General features: G+C 30.8%; 2 protein-coding genes across 3 annotated transcripts; one reads left to right on the top strand and one right to left on the bottom strand.

The window, feature by feature from the left end:
• On the bottom strand, positions 1 to 333 carry LOC107436627 (uncharacterized). The gene has a single exon (XM_016048401.1). The coding sequence runs from the start codon at positions 331 to 333 to the stop codon at positions 1 to 3; it is 333 nt and encodes a 110-aa protein (XP_015903887.1).
• A 6,992-nt stretch (positions 334 to 7,325) lies between these two features.
• LOC107451742 (uncharacterized) lies at positions 7,326 to 14,607 on the top strand. 2 transcript variants are annotated; one of them, XM_016067958.3, is made up of 4 exons: positions 7,326 to 7,533; positions 11,264 to 11,397; positions 12,806 to 12,946; positions 14,305 to 14,607. In XM_016067958.3, exons 1-4 carry the CDS (start codon positions 7,392 to 7,394, stop codon positions 14,548 to 14,550), a joined length of 663 nt encoding a protein of 220 aa, XP_015923444.1. In that variant the 5' UTR covers positions 7,326 to 7,391; the 3' UTR covers positions 14,551 to 14,607. The 2 variants fall into 2 exon arrangements, with proteins under 2 accessions (XP_015923444.1, XP_015923434.1); XM_016067948.3 differs by having other exon boundaries at positions 7,327 to 7,533; positions 11,243 to 11,397.
• Positions 14,608 to 17,812: the final 3,205 nt, after the last annotated feature.

Consider the following 17,812-nt stretch of genomic DNA (forward strand, 5'->3'; position numbering starts at 1 on the left):
TCATTTTTTGGCAGAAAACTCTTCCATTAGCTTTTTTAAATCCTCATCCGACTGAAGTGCAGTACGTACGTCCTCTTCTTTAATAACGAACGACTTTTTTCCGCCTTTCTTTTCTCTTGCTTTATTTCCAGAAACTTCTATAACTTCTGCAGCTACATACTGCAAGACAGCCGTCAGATAAATGGTAGCTTTGGGATCGATTTCTCCTTCGAAATTCGATTGAATTTTGTTGTGGATCTTCTGTAAATCAAAATGAAATGGATTTTTACCGGAACTGCTACCAGAACGTTTTCGTTTTGTTGTTTTTTTCACTGATTTCTTTTTTGGTGGCATAATACCGGAACAATCGATAAGAGGTATTTAGACTTTGTTGATCACATTGCAGATTGAATTTAGACGATTCTTGCAACCATTTTGTTTTTGATTTTATTTTAAAATTGGAATGTTCAATAAAACTGCTTTTTATATCATTTCACGAGGATTGTATTAAAAACATTAAACACAGATTGTATAAGCTGAACTAGATCTTCGAAATTGATGTCTCTTAATCAAGGATGAACTAGATCAGTAACTTAACTGCTATGCATCAGGCTGTCTGATCATACAAAAATTGAGTGTCGCAAAATCATCCAATTAAAGAGCAATACGTATGTCTTCTACTTTGACGGTGAAGGACTTTGTGTTTCCTTTCTGTTCTCTTGCTTTATTTCCAGAAACTTCAGTAACTTCTGCAACTACATATTACAAAACAGCGGCCGGCTACATTTCACGTGGATTATGTTGTAAAGATTATGTGGCATTCCTGAATTCGTTGTCATTCTGCAATTCAAAATTAAATGAATTTTTACCGACGCTGCTATCTACACTGAATAGACATAAAGTTTTTTTGTTGTTGAGGGATTTGGATTATTGCCCTCAAAATATGAGAAGGGGGTATCTGCAAACTGGACAATATGGTTCCGATAGTTTAGGCAGAAGAGAAATCGAAAGTTTAGATCCCTTTTGGTAAGTTTTACTTTTTGCGCAGTTCGCAATACCTTCAAAACTTTTTGACTGAATCGAAAAGTAATTGAAGTATAAAAAGAAATCGGTCGAATAGTTCTGGAGAAATCAAATTTTTAGAACGTGGTATAGTTTTAAACTTTAATTTCTCAAGAACTTTCGGCCGATTTCGTTCAAATTTGTATTTTTTACTTGTAATTAAATTCTTTAAAATTATGCAAACATTTTTATACCTTAAAATTTAAAAAAGTTTCGACTATTATTAGGCAAGAAAATAAAATAAAAAATTATTAAAAATTGTTTTTCGCATAAAATCCTTTTGGATAAACGAGCTTTAATATTGTGTGCAATAATTTTTCTATTAGATATTCAAAAGATTAGGTAGTAAAAATATTTTAGGATACGACCAAAAATGCAAAACATCACATTAACATATAAGGGGTCCAGGCTTTCACCGCTCTCCCGACCAAACTGTTGGGAACATACTTACCAGATTGCTGTCCCCCTACCCTATATTTCAGGAGTCGAGAATTCAAATCGATCGAAAAAAAGGTACATTACTTCAAATAAAGTACGTTTTTGTGTCTAAATTCCTAACTTAAAATTTGGTCTGCTCTAATAAACTAGCATATTTAAGATAAGGTTCTCAGACCATTCTGAATAAGTCTTAGTATGTGAAAATCCGGTTATTAGATCAAAAGTTATTCAGAGTGTTCACTTTTCTTATTTTACGTACTGTGTACTAAACACTAAACTTCCACACTGTTCCCATGTGATCGAAACGAAGCCTATTTAGGGCAATTCTTTGAACATTCAGAAACCAGAACCATTTTTAAAATGGCCCTTCGATTCTGAGACCTCTCCATATATTGTTGTATTTCTTTAACAGGTGGGGATTGACTCCCGAAAAAGACACAACAGGTGCAATTCATTATCGATTCTAATATTTACAAATTATGAGGGGCAAAAATACAATTATTTTCTTAAAACAAAAGACATACAGAAGCATTTCGACTGTCTGATTTTGCCACATTCTGTAAGATTTCATTTTTTTAAGTAGTCAAGATAATTTTTTTAACCCCTTCCCCCGAAAAGTGACTTCGAACTTTCTTCCTTGGATACATTCGCAAAAATGTCAGATTCGGGAAGGATTTTTCCAAGTTTAAAGGAAAATGATTAAGTACATTAAATGAGTAAGCAAAATTATTTTTACTATACCAGCAACACTTTGCCACATTAAAAACAACAATTTTTGATAATTAACTATTTCATGCATGCGTTTGAATTCTTTATATTGCCGATGGTAGTAATTTTTTTTAATTGAATTTATTAAACTAAAAATAAAAAGTGAAATACAAGTTTCTCTATTGTTGGAAAGTTCTACTACAGAAAACGCAAATATTAGCATTCGAATACAATCTGTTTCAATTACAATTTTTTAAGTATAAGAAAGCGTTATTAAATATTAGCAGAATATGTTTCAAATATAGAAAATTTCAAAATAAAGATTAACTATACTCGGTATTATTCATCACACAAATATTGCTATTGGCTATTAATAATGTATTGATGTATTGGTCGCCAATACTTGATAGTCTGAGTTTGCAACAGTTTGATACCTGCCAATGACGTCACGTCACGTGTTCAACACTTCAAAATAAAGATTAACAATACACGGTATTATTCGTCATCCAAATATTGCTATTGGTTATTTATAGCGCATTGATATATTGGTCACCAGCGCTTGATAGTCTAAATTTGCAACAATCTGACACCTGCCAGCGACGTCACATGCGGGTAAATCAAAGCGTTTGTTTATGCCATGATTTAGCAGCCAATCAAGTTAGACACAAGTGCATGATGTCGCTTACAAGTATCCAATTAGACCTGATCCGGAAACTGATAATAAATCAGCTTTATAGCTATAATGTTAAACTGCCAAGCTCAACCACGTGATTAGGCACAACCGAGTGATGATTTTAACGAAATTCTTCTTCTGGAGTAGCAAATGCCCATTTAATTGGTGTATAGTAAATAACTTAGTTTTTTTTTTTTTATTTATTTCGATTGCCGTTGATTTTTCTTGATTTAAGCTTATAGAAACACGTTTTAAAATCGGTCAATATAGAAAATAATGACATGGTGTCAGATAGTTTTTTTTTAAGTACTAGTTCGTTGATGTCATCTCACTGTTATATGACGTGATATAATGAATCAAAAATTAATAATACTACTGAATAAATTTTTGGCTGTATTTATACAAGTACTTGATCTTACCTAATACAGTTGCGGGGATATTAACTCTGAAATTAGTTTTGTTCCGAAATCTATAGATTTTTTTCAAAATAATATTTTTAGTTTAATTTACTTTTTTTCGAATGTACAAGTTTGCAAAGAACGTTTCGATTTTTTACATATGTACTTGTCTGTTCTTTTGAAAATAACTCTATTCGCCTTCTTTCTACCCCGCCATACTTGACAGAGAAGTGGGAACACATGGTATTCACTCCAGGAAATTTGTAAAAATCCTAGTAGGGAACGTATTATTAAATTACATAAAAACGGCAGCTTGTATAGGTAAATCGATTGCGGATGTGAAATTGGAAACATGAGAATATCTAAGATCCGTTCAAAAAGCTCATGCAACAAGAAACAAAAAGAAAAAAATAGAGCTGTCGAAGTCAGAGGCTAAACTAGATCTCTGCTCTTTCTTTCAATCAATTTCCGTTTGCACTGTTCCTATAGGACAATTCGTATTCCTATCCCGATAGAAACGAATTCCTATTGGTTGCATCTGTAAATGGTTAATCATTGATGAATTTCAAGTGGACAGGTAAGTGTAGTGACAACTTATTCCCCAGTGTAAAGAACGTGCTAAGCCTATGCCATTTTTATAGAATAAGATAATTGAAATTTTGAACTGCTTCTAGGTTCGGGGGCTATAATTGCCCCTTTCTTCCATCACCCCATTGGAGTTATAAGAAAGACCACATAGACAAATTCTTCTTTTTATTAATATAGGTAAGAATTCAAGCGAGTGTTGATTCATATGAGATCGATGATCTATCAACGATGTACAAATTAAAATGTCTAATTTTTTTTCGAACTTTATCAAAGCAATGTTACAAGTTTTTGTAAAGTTTTAAGTTATCAATTAAAAGGACATAAGTTAAAATTGCACCCATTGTGCTTAAAGCAAAGCTTCGGCGTATCGGTATCATTTTCCAAGCAGTCAGATTGCTTTTATCTTTAATAAGAAATTCTAACGAGTGTTGATTCACGCACGAGCGTTGATCTATTGACGATGTACAAATCGAACTGTATGCACTTCGAGCTGCTTCTGCCACAAATGAAGCAGATGCAGTCATAGCAATAAACGCGGGGATCTGATTCATAAATATACACAGCATTACAATGTTCTGAGCGAAATTGTAGTAAACATGCGGATGAAGAACTGCTGTCACAAAACAATAAATGACAGATGCGTCGAAGAAAACTAGAGCAAACAAGAAGAATGACAGTTTATTGTCAATATCCTCAACCAATAAAATGGCAGTTATATATTGGTGCAAAGCCTTTTTATTTCTAATGAAGTTTTGAGAACGAAAACCAGTCTTACAATGGATGAATAATTTGCGAAGTTGGTAACAAACAGTAGTATAGTATATGGCAAATACATTTAAAGACATTATGAGATACATGGTTATTCCAAGACTAAACACAATCCCAACAATAGTGTAGTATGCATTGTTCTCAAATTCAACATCAAAAATAAGAAGTTTGGAAACATTATGTATGGTTTTAACTTCTAAACCGTACATTGCTGTTGTTAAATTGAGTAAAAAGTTTTTTATTATCCAAAATACCATTAATAGCACAAATTTCAGATCCACATTTATGTCTCTAACGTTATTATAGATCATTAATCGTTTACAAATTATTAACAGCCGATTAAATCGCAATAAAAATACAAAACGAAATATGAGAAGTGTTACTGTAGATACTATATGGCTGACATTTTGTGGAGAAACCGTACTGTTTAAAAGGATTGAAATACTTGAATAGCCCATGATTAGAAATGGAAATAAAACTACTATTATAACGCCGATACTATGAATCTTTCCTTTAAATGTTTTAAAATTCAATTTAACTGGAAAAATTAAGCATAGGCGAAATAAAATGAAAATAACATTAAACAAAAATTTAAAGTGTTTTAGAGATTTTTTATTTCGGGAAATATATTTTGGGAGAAACATGCTTTATTTTTTAGCATTACAATGTCCATCTTATCTCGATATTGAGATAACTAATCATGCTGCCAACTTGCTGGGCGTTGAATGCAATAGAAAACTTATTGAACTCCTAGATAATTTCAACTAATGAAAGAATAATGCGTCTTATTTTGTTATAAAATTTCAAAACCATTTTCAATTTTAATTTTCTTGATATATCTAACGACGTTACCAACTTACTGAAGGCATTAGAGAAATAATCGGACTCTTAGAGATCTAGAATTTCTTGAAATCGATAATACTCTTATTAAATATACTATAAGAAAACAACAATATATACTATAATATGTTGAAATTTTTAAAATATAAGCAGTTTCAATTATAACGTTGAGTTGGCTACCACGTTATCAACTTTTAGGATACTGAATACATTCGAAAAATAATCGAGTTTCTAAATATCCATAATTCTGACGAATCCATAACTCCTATATATCGTCAATTGATAAAAAAAAACAATACAAAATTATAACATTATTAAAATTTTATACCATATTCAATTTTATGTATCATAATATTTAATACAACTAATCACGTTGCCAACTTGCGGAATATTGGATGCATTAAAGAAATAAATCGAACTCTTTGAGACCGTCAATAAATTATTTTATACTTTTTAAGTTTTTAAACTGTACGCATCTCAGAAATGACAATACCCGTGGAAAATATGCTATTGTATAAACAAATAAATGTATCTAGTTTTGATGCGAAAAAGGTATTTTCAATTGATTTTTATGAATAGAAAAGAAAATCTTTTTAATTCACTAACAAAAGACGCATTGCATTTTAATTAAACCTACAATAATCAATGCTGTGTTTGTAATGGGCGCCCATTAAAATGTTTTAAACGCCTTTAAAAGCTAAGTAGGAATTAATTATATCAGGACCTAAAATGTCAGAGTTATTAACGTAGATCTAATGATTTCCTATATTCGAAATATTATATACAATGATAATTAAATATATTTAAAAGTACCCAAGTCAAAATTCTTGATGGTCCTATCAAATCATTTTGATGGTATATGTCGGTTTCAGTGCGATTCATGATGGTCCAACCTCATTTGATGGTCACCAACATTTTTCAACATCATTTGATGGTCCATCATTTTCCCTTATGTGTTCGCTCACGGTTCTTGATGTACCAACAAACTTCCATCATTCCATGATGGAAACTGCTATTTTAATACTATGTTGTTTAACCACCAAAAGAAGTTTGATTCTCATGGACCAACAACCCATGAGGATCCGAGATCATCCATGATAGTTCCAACTATACATTTCCATTATGGTTTAATAGTAATTCTTGTTGGATCTCTGAAATATACCATCAAAATAATTTTTTTTAATGTTGGCCCATCATAAATCAGTCCGAATTGTCTGACCGTATCTGAATCTGACCGTACCCCCACTTGTTTTCTAAGAAACTATGATGGAAATTTCTGATGGTTTCACATGAACAAATCATTAAAACAAATTGCTATTCTTTAGTTGGACCATCATAAATCAGTCCGAATTCCTACATTGGAGTGATGGTTACTTATATTGATTACCATCCAAAATATAATGGTTATTGGTTTATGATTGAATTATTAATGGTTACCATCAAGATCATATTAGTCCCTCAATGGAAGACCATAAACAATTTTGGCTTGGGTAATGAAATTCTTAATGAATGACAATGGGAAACAAATTTTTCATACAGTATCATACAAAGCTAAATGGGGATTGGTGATAACGGGATTTAAAATATGTTTGAGCCATTAACTTAGATCTAATGAATTCTTATGTTTGAAATATTACATTCAATGACAGTTAAAAATATTTAAAAGTAATAAAATTGCTAATGAATGACATTAGGAAACAAATTTTCTGTATAATGCTTCGCTCATGGGCTGCAATAGTGGCACAACTCAAAAACACGTGTTTTGGAGTTATTTCCTGTGCGTCATGAAAATGATCTTCATTTTTCTTGCTTCTTATTTGCCGCTAATTGATGGGCCTCACATTTTGAGAACAGTAATGAGCGTGAAAGTTATATATTTATCATTCAAATCCACTAATGACGTCGATAAAATATAAACATTAAAAGAATCATATCGAATGTTGTTTAAGTTTATGCCTCTAAATTACCTTATTTCGTCGATTATGTCCCTTTTGACCAACCAAAATCAACAGACAATTTTATCTGATCAAACTGAAGGTGAAGATTCAAGTGTTTGGAAAAAATCTCCTGAAACTAATGGTAATTTTGAAATGTATCGCTTTTAAGAGGAGATTTCCGTATCATGATCTGTTGAAGAATTGCCGCCAAGTCTTGGCAACTTCCAGTCAGCTGCCCGAGTGGAACTAAAAAAAAACATTACAGAAACGGACCAACTCGAAGAGTTATTACTCGTAGCCACCCTCGGGAAAATCTCTACACGTTTTTTTTTCTTTTTCTTTTTTATTAAAAAAATTTCCCGTTTAAAATCAATTTGGCACCTTGACGATTGCAGTTGGCGTGCAAGATCACGATACGGAAATATCTCCGCTTTTAATTGTAGGCTTAAGCGATTACATTAAACAATTATTAACACTTACTTTAAAATCTAAACAAATCTATAGAGACATTATAAAATCAAATCATTTTAAGTAAAGATTATGTAAGTTATCTTCCATCTTAATTGTTAAAAGTTATAGGCCGGTTGGTGAAAATATTTTAAGAGGTGTCTCGTAGCGACTTTTTTGGCGCCTATTTCGTCTACTTGCAACGCCGTGCCAACTAAAATGATGTCGAAAACAAGACATAATTAAAACACGAAAGAAAATTATTAGCTAAATAAAATGCATTTTATGTAAAAATGAAACAAGGAAATTACGTAAATATGGCAATGCATGCACTGAAAAAAGAAGATATCAACATTATTTAGAGATTTCTGTGCTGATTGACATAAATGAAACAAAATCTCTCATCCCGGTGACCAACTTCGTGATTATCCATGGAGAACTTTAAAATACAAATAAACGTCAGAGACTTCATAATGACATTTCCTTAGATGGAATATATTTCAAACTTGCAAATAAGTTTATATGAGTGATACAAACTATTGTGTATATTTTTTAAAAATATTTAATCAAAAATTTTGGTATTTATTCTTTAAATTGGTATCAGACTAAGGCGGTGCTATTCAGTATAGAGGAGACATTCTCTAAGTAAATAATTAGTTCATCAGCTGTTATTAAACGTTTACAAACCTACATATAAATCTTATTTTTTGTAAAATTAATTGTATCACTTAAAACATGATATAAAAAGTTTATTTTGTATAAAATTAATGTCGAACTGTAAAAAAACTAAACTTTCTAAGAATAATAGTAGAGTGATTTGATTTCAACAGAAGAGTTGAATTTACGCACAATCTCACAAATGACAAAGTGAATATTGTTCAGCTAATAAAATTTAATATAGTTCAACGAAATATTTAAACCATGTGTTATCGTATTCCTTTCCGTTAGCAGAGGATCAGAATATTTGATCTTGCTGGAGTCGTGCTGGAGAATAAAGACAATGTGCCAACTGAAATTTCACAGTTTCATCTGTGAAATTTGATTTGTGTTACCCACTACTGTTCTAGCTCTCTCGTGGAGAACCATTAAACATTTTTCAAAAAGTGTAGTAGTTGGGGATATATATATATANATTTCTGTGCTGATTGACATAAATGAAACAAAATCTCTCATCCCGGTGACCAACTTCGTGATTATCCATGGAGAACTTTAAAATACAAATAAACGTCAGAGACTTCATAATGACATTACCTTAGATCAGGGTTTCTTAACCTGTGGGTTCATGAACCCCTAAGGGGTCCATGAGTTATAATTTGGGGGTCCGCTGACTACTAATTTTTAAAACGTTTGAAAACCTACTCATTGCTGGTAAAGCGAGCTATGGCAGCTATAATTCCATTTGCTACAGTGTATCCTTGCGAAGCGGGATTTTCCAAAATTGTGACAATAAAAACATAACATCGAAATCGATTGAATGTTGAACATGATATGCACGTTGCTTTGTCAAAAATCATCCCCCAATGCAATTTATTAATTAAGGAAAAGCAGCAGCAAACTTCACATTAAAAATTTTAATTTTAAAAATTTTGTATACTATTAAAATAATAAAATTAAATGTTTTCTAATAATTGATGTTTTTTGCAAGTATTTTTTTCACAGGGGGGTGGTCCGTGACTTCTTAAATTTTTTTAAAAGGGGTCCATTATATCAAAAAGGTTAAGGAACACTGCCTTAAATGGAATATATTTCAAACTTGTAAATAAGTTGATATGAAACTTGTAAATAAGTTGATATGAGTGATACAAACTATTGTGTATAATTTTAAAAAAAAAAACATTTTTAATCAAAAATTTTGGTATTTATTCTTTAAATTGGTATTAGACAAAAGCGGTGATATTCAATATAGAGGGGACATTCTCTAAATAAATAATTAGTTCATCAGCTGTTATTAAACGTTTACAAACCTACATATAAATCTCATTTTTTGTAAAATTAATTGTACCACTTAAAACATGATATTAAAAGTTTATTGTGTATAAAATTAATGTCGAACTATAAAAAAACTAAACTTTCTAAGAATAACAGTAAAGTGATTTGATTTCAACCGAAGCGTTGAATTTACGCACAATCTCACAAATGACAAAGTGAATATTGTTCAGCTAATAAAATTTAATATATCAACGAAATATGTATTTAAATCATGTGTAATCATATTCTTTTCCGCTAGCAGAGCATCAGAATATTTGATCTTGGTGGATTCGTATTTTCAATAAAGACAATGTGCCAACTGAAATTTCACAGACGAAACTGTCCCACCCCGGAAAATTTTTGATGCTTGTAGCTAAGGCTCATGTGAAACACAAAACCACTAGTGTTAGCTCTCTCGTGGAGAACAATTAAAATGTTTGCAAAATTACCAAAAACTCAGTCAAAAAATCATTTTCAATAGCCTACCACTCTATAAAATATTTTTCAAAAAGTTTAGTAGTTGGTGTGTAGTAGTAACTGATATACTCATAAAAGCAACTCCATTGCCTGCTTACCTCATTGCTCAACCAAAAGTGTTCTAAAATTCCAGATGAATGGGATAGGGGTCGCTTCGCGGCCCAGCTGCCCAATAAATTCAAAACACTAGGACTAGGACTAGTAACTGATATATATAAATATATATTAGTTAACGCACTGACTCGCAGCTTTCGCCAAACTTGGCGACCCTTTGCTTTCAGGTTCCGATACGGAATTTTGCCTTTCTCGAGGCTAACGGAAAAGTGCTTTTTTTCCAATGTAATTTATGATAAATACACTTATGTCAAATTAACATATGTGATTTTATTTAAAATAGTACTGGAAATATAATCACTACTTAAATAAGATTTTAACTCTTATTTGCTAAGGAAGAAACTAAATTTACGATTTAATATGTTAAAGATCTTTTATAAGGCTTCAGTCAAGCTAACCAACAAATATGAAAAGATAATTTAGCTTAGCCAAATTTACCTTCCAGCAACCCTAATATTCTGATTTGCCAAAAGATATTGTATTAATTCTTCCTTCCGTCAATGTAAAAATTTAGTTAAAAAAAGCAGGAAAAAGATAAGTAAAAAATATACATATATATTTTTATTAAAATTAAATTTCTGAATTAGAAAAAATGTAAAAATATTTAAGTTATTTGTCCGTTTGAAGGCCCAGATAACTCTTCTGTTCAAGATGATATAGTGTAAGATCATCGCTTTGCTTCAAGTGTAAGGTACTTAAATCGTGACTTTTTTATTTTCTTCAGTGACCGAGATTCGAGAAACAATGTTAAACTTTTTAACCGTGTTTATATTTTTAGCTTGTTTAATTATTATTACGTTTATTTTATCTTAATTTAAACAGTTTGATTTTCAACATTTTTACAGATGAATGTTTTTCTGTATTAGATGAGCATGATAATCCATCTGAAACCGAAAACAAGGATACAGTTCCATCGCCAATTTCTCATGAACAAATTTCTGAAATTGTCTTTGATAGACTTATGATTAAGGCCAGAAAATCGAGACTCATTGCTCAAAAGGTACGATTAATAAATATTTCATGCTTGATACTTTTTGGGCAGACAATTTGTCCCTTACTTTTTCAAGTTCGTTGGGAAAAAATAATTTTTTTAAAAGTTCCATTCAAGTGTTTTTGATACTTCTCGACTTGAAAAAACTACTAGGTCTCAAAGATAAAAAATAAAATATTTACTTCTGTTTCTCTAGCACCAATATTCATTAATATTGACAAAATTGTTAAATTAAACTAAAATTTGATATTTAATATTTAGCCAATATCAGCTCTGCATGAAATTATTCACTTCAATATCAGCCCTACATAGAATTGTTATGGTTCAATATTAAAAGATATTCTAGTATCAATATTAAAAAATCTGGACATCCCAATATTGGTCCCTCGGTGCATGTTCTTATAAATCGAGGCAATTTTGAGCTCGATTGAGGCCAAGGTAAAATTGTTGGTAGGGTTGTTTCACTTACAGCCAATCTCTACACGCACAAAAAAAAAGTAAAGGCTCGTGGATTCGAATGCAGGATTGCAAAAACTAGTTGACAGAAAAATAACGTTGCGACATCAGTTAAAAACTAAAGGAAAAATATTCTTTAAACAAAGAAGGAAAATATTTGAAGAAAATAGATGCAGGAATAGAATAGAAGGAGAATATTTGAAGAGAATAGAAGATTTGAGAAAATAGATGGCCATGATCGTTTTACGTAAGGTATGTAAGACTAGTACAAGAAAAAATAAATGAACACACGAGTTCGAAAACAGAACTATGAACAGTACATTGTGAAAAAATATTTCGTATATCTTAACTCTTAAAATGTTGGCAACTACCTTATACCAAAGGGATGTGGTGAAGCACCATACAACCCTTGCATCTGGGTGCTTCACTGCATAATGCTATTTTACACTACTCGGTGCAAAGTAGCCACCACCAGTTTTGATACTCCGCAAGACTAAAATTTATAATTACAGTAAGATAAATTGGACATGAATCATAAATCATTAATTTAAGATGTATATGTACAATATTTCTAAAGATGAAATTAATAAGTTAATTAGTTTGCTTGTTGGTTACTAAGTTAATACCTATTATGATTAAACATTTGATTAATAACTTAAGCAAACCATGATGAACTAAGTCAAACTTCTTTGAAAGGAATGGGTGATTTGAATTATTATTTTTGATAGCAATAATTATTTACACATAGTTAAAATTAAACTGACCGTTCTGAGAGACTCATAGCTCCATTTCTGCCAAACGGATTTGAATGAGCAATACGTCACAGTTTTATGTAGAGTACTGGAGAGTAGTTTCTAAAGTATTAGGTACTGGTAATTAAAATACTGCGTGTGCGTTTGAGAGTAAAAATGAGCTTGAAATGCATAAGACTAAGTAAATATTTTTCTATTTCCTACTAAAGCGTGAAAATTACCTCGCATATTGTGTCTGGAATGGCTTTATAAGCTTGCACATTTTCCTTGTTCCATGCCTGGCTGGTTTGGCGATTGTAATCACTATGTTGTTTCAAAATGGTGAAGTTTGTCTTGATCTTGATCTAAAGGTAAGTCATCCTTAGCTTTTACTTTTGGTATTTAAAAAGTAAAAATAAATGTAATGAACGATAAGATGATGGAAATAAACATACAGTAATTATAAAAAAATAATTTATAAAAAAGATTGATTGAGTTTAACTCATCCAATCGTGTACATATCGTTATCATTATGCATGAAAGTGGTGAAAATTCCATCTTGATATTGAAATCAATATGCGCTAGTTGCCGTTTCTTAATCATTAAAATGAATGTAGACGCATAATTATACTGTTTTTAAAAGTAACAAATCGCCCTATTACTTTAAAAAAGTCTGAGGGCGAAAACTAACCAGAAAAATTGAATCAACGTCAATAAATAACATTCTACTAGAACGTGTTTTGATCAATTTCTTTTTCAATAAAAAGAGGAATTTTCAATTAATTCTAAGCAATAAAACTTTTTGCTTCAAAATATTAAAACAAATTAAACAATAACAGAAGTTTGAGGCATTTTATGAAATATCATGAGGCACTTACTGAATGCCTCATGAATTTACTGAAATGAAATGAGGCATTTTAATTCCTTTAAATAATGTTTTTTATTTAAGTCAATTTCAAAGTAGATGTTTGGGTCTTGGAGATTATATGGCCTTTTTGGACCACAATTAACACGCTGTTTCTCAAGTAAGTTATCGTTGACTGACACTGAACTTTTCGTTTAGGCCGAGTCAGTCATCAGTGATTGATAGTGTAAAATATGAAGAGAAACTAAAAAAAAAATTACATCGTCTTATGTAATTACTGAAAATTGATTTAAGCTTAACTTAGTTTTTATTTATCAAAAATCAAATTTTTTCTTTAGTTAATCTGTTAGTATTTTATTTCATATCCGTCTTTGAACAGACTCCGTAGCCTTTTAATTTTGAACCAATCCAGAAGACAAGGAAACTCCTGGATCAACCCCCAGAGGTATTGATTTGTTATGGGAACATGGAGGACTTTTCGACTCGACAGACTTAGCGTGCGTCAGTCACCATTTACTACTCGGGAACTCTTCTGCCGGGTAGGATCGAACCCACGAACTCATGGACATGGGCCCAGTGCCTTACCAACCAGGCTATCCCGACCCTAATGCTTTCTGTATTGTACTTCGCATTGCTATACCACAATACGAGCGCTTTTAAGAGGCTCGCATAACCTGACTAGAATTTCCTTAAATTACGAGTCGCTCCCAACGGGTTAATATAGATTGGAAAGCTCTATATGTATGAAAGCAATTACGAATAAATTACGAATCACTCCCAAAGAGTTAATAAAGATTGGAAAGCTCTATATTTATGAAAGCAATCTTAATTACATAATTCATTATTTAAACGTATTTTTTTCAGGAATGGAAGCAGAGCACAGCGATTGCTCTCTTTGGACTGGCCCTAGTTGTAGGTCTACCTTTTCATCTTTTGGCCTTAACCAGACTTGAAAATGCCATTTATGACACCGAGATTCAGGAAATCGATGATGATTTATCAGATGATGATTTGATTATTCTGGATTCGGATCAGTATGAGGATGAGGAAAGTTCAACCTCTTTGGCTGAGGGAGACAATATTGAAAAAGGTCCTACATGGATGCTATAGTTCATTTTGAAAAAGTCGCTACATGGATATCGTATCTTGAAAATAAATATTACATAAAGAAAACCATCTAGTCATTTCTTCAAACCATTACCTATTCGCTTTTTTTTTAATCAGGAGTCCCAAAATGGATAAGAATTTGCAAAAACCTTTGCAGATACTAAAAGGTACTTATGCAGATACTAAGAAAAATTATACCAAAGGATAGACAAAGAAAAACGCTTAGTCAATTGTTCAGAATCTTACCTAATCAACTTTTTAAATTTTTTTTTTATCAGGAATCCCAAAATGGCTAAGGATTTGCAAAAACCAATAGAACAAGGAAAGAGGTCAAAATTACTGATTCTACTGAAGAAGCTAGATGTTTCATTATCCCCAAATTTCGAAATTAATTACAAGTGTATCACCATTGCTGGTTGATAAAACTAAAAAATATAGTTTTCTGTCACGCGTCTATCTGAAATATTTGCATGGGCGTTTAATGGTTTTGTTCTCGGACTTAACAACGCTGTTGTAGCATGGTTATTTTGAAAACATTATTTTATTGTTTTTCTCAGTTTGCAAAGCCATATGCACATAAACTTTTAACTGATTTTGAAACCTTGATGCGAAAAAGTCATTTTCCGTAAATTTCTCTCTCCCATACCTGTCAACCTCTTTCTAAAAATGGTTTTCCAAAGTGGTAGTAAAATTCAAATTTAAAATTTCATAATAAACTATGAGCATATTTTTATATTTTGCCATATGATTGTATATATATTTTATGCATATATATCGTATTGAATGTTATTTGCAGTGACAGCACAAAATTTTGTACACTTAGCTCAATTAGTTACGGAAATATGAACATTTTTATAAAAGTTAATTTTTTTTGTCTTTCGTAATTTTTCTATAACTTTAAAATTATATCCATAAAAAATTTTTGGAGCAATTATAAATTATTTGCAAAATTATTGTTTTAAAATTTGAAATAAATTCAAGAAAAACTGAGCAAAAAAAAAAAGCATTGAAAATTTTTTTATCTACTGTGCAAGCGCTGAAAGAATGTTTTTTAAATTCTTTTTCATAATTTTGTCGTGAATCGTACTTGGCAACCATTGAAAAAAGTCTGTTTTGAATATCTCGAAAATTTAAAAAATTTCAAGCAATTTTCTAAATAGTTTTTGCACTTTTTAAAAGAAAGTACAAAAGGATTAGGGGTTTTTCACAAATGGTTGTTATTACCGGGGTCATTTTTAATAAATCTCGTTTTATAATACAAAATGAAAGTTGTGGAAAAAACCCTTAACGTTTTATGCTTTTTTTAAAGAGTAAAGACCATTTAGAAAATTGCTTGAAACATTTATATTTAAGTCAGACTTTTCTTTACTAATTTAGCAAATACAATTCACTTCAAAATTATGAAGAAAAAAATATGTAATTTTTAATTTTCCGCGCATGCGCAGTTTAAAATAATCACTTTAAATACTCATATTTTACGCAGCTTTAAAGGAATTATTTTCAAATTTTAAAGTAATAATTTCGTAAATAATTTCAAATTGCTCTAAATTCAAATTGCTCTTTTATTTGTAATGTATATTTTTAAAGTTATAACCAAAATGCTTAAGACAAAATAGTTTTTTTACATAAAAATATCCATATCTCCATAAATATTTAAACTAGGTTTGCGAAATCTTATGCTGTTATTGCAAAAAACGTTTTTAAGGTCTCTAACATTTTTGAAATATTCAGAAAAATATATATATTAAGAGACCCTTTCGATACTGAAATTGTGTGACATTTTGCTATTTCTAAGATAGAGAGATGGCAAAAGTCACTGAAGGAAAACCTTCAGAAGTTCACAATTTCAGTCAACTTTATAGGAGCAAAAAAACTAACTTAATTTACTAAGAAAAAAAATTAATTTGAAAATAATCCATCTTTATTTGCCGGATAAGAGCATAAGGAAATCCTATTAGTCACAATTCAATTGAATAAAAAAAGGATTGGTGTACTCAGCTTGCCAGTAAAGGTTTATTGTGAAAAATAATGATCAAGATCAATTTTAATTGGTATAAATCAGTTTAATTTTAGGTTTAACAATTTCGAACTTATTTACAGTAATGATTCCAAAAATGCATTGAAAGAAAGGAGGGAAATGCCTAGCATACTGCATTACAAAAAGTAAGACTTCGTACAGGGCGTAAAAAACACCTTGAATAACTTTTGATCTATTAATCAGATTTTGACATACTAGGACTCAATCTTAATAGTTTGACGACCTGACCTCATATATTGTAATTAATTAGAGTAAACAATATTTTAATTTACGATATCATACGCAAAAACTTTTTTTTAAATAAACCTACCTTTTTTTTCGATGGATTCGGATTCTTGATTTTCAAAATATCTAAAATATGGTCCCAATAGTTTTGTCAAAAGAGTAGTTAAAATTTTTGACCACTTAATGTTAATTTCAAAGTTTGGACCTTTATGTATTTCGCTGTATTTCGAGAGCTTTTTAAGCGAATCAAAAACATTTTATACACAATTACAAAGTTTATTTAGTCAAAAATAGTACTATTCAAGAGGATAATTATTTCTTATTTTTTAACATTTTTTTCAATAACGGTCAAAAAAAAAATTGAAATGTTAGTATTGACTTATGGATTAATGAAATTTTAAATGACGAAATACAAAAAATTGGACGAAATGTGTCGCATAGTTTTCGAGAAATCAAATTTTTTAAAAAATGCATTCATTTAAAATTTGATTTCTCAAGAACAATTCGGCAGATTTCGTTTTAAAGTTTGTATTCTCTCATTTAAAGTTATATTCTCTAAAATGATGTAAATAAAGTGTATACCTTACAATTGAAAAAATTTTCGATCATAATTAAGTAAAATGCTACGAAATAAAAATTTATAATTCTAAATCATTTTCTGAATAGAACTATTTAATGAATTTTATAATTGTGTACAAAAGTTAAAAGTTCTCGATATAAGGCGAAATACACCGAAGAGTCATTACATTATGACCACCCCGATAATAACATGTACGACCACCTTTAGCCCTCAAAACTGCTAGCAACCGCCGTGGCATTGATCCCGCAAGGTGCTGATAGGTAGTATGAGGTATCTGGTATCAAGCTCTCACCAACTGGTCCTGCAATTCCCTCACATTGCGAGGGGGTAGCGTGGCAGCATGAATTTGGTTTTCCAAGTAGGAACACAAATGCTCTATTGGATTAAGGTCGGGTGAATTTGGGGACCAAGACATGACTTGA

This window comes from Parasteatoda tepidariorum, chromosome 9 (assembly GCF_043381705.1).
Source record: "Parasteatoda tepidariorum isolate YZ-2023 chromosome 9, CAS_Ptep_4.0, whole genome shotgun sequence".
Lineage (NCBI taxonomy): Eukaryota > Metazoa > Arthropoda > Arachnida > Araneae > Theridiidae > Parasteatoda > Parasteatoda tepidariorum.

What these genes read in the sequence shown, in the direction of transcription:
- LOC107436627 (XM_016048401.1), bottom strand. Translation starts at nt 333, where the DNA reads ATGCCACCAAAAAAGAAATCAGTGAAAAAAACAACAAAACGAAAACGT.
- LOC107451742 (XM_016067948.3), top strand. Translation starts at nt 7,392, where the DNA reads ATGTTGTTTAAGTTTATGCCTCTAAATTACCTTATTTCGTCGATTATG. An exon ending in AAAATCTCCTGAAACTAATG is followed by an intron (nt 7,534 to 11,242) that starts GTAATTTTGAAA and finishes ACATTTTTACAG; the next exon opens with ATGAATGTTTTTCTGTATTA. An exon ending in GTCTTGATCTTGATCTAAAG is followed by an intron (nt 12,947 to 14,304) that starts GTAAGTCATCCT and finishes TATTTTTTTCAG; the next exon opens with GAATGGAAGCAGAGCACAGC.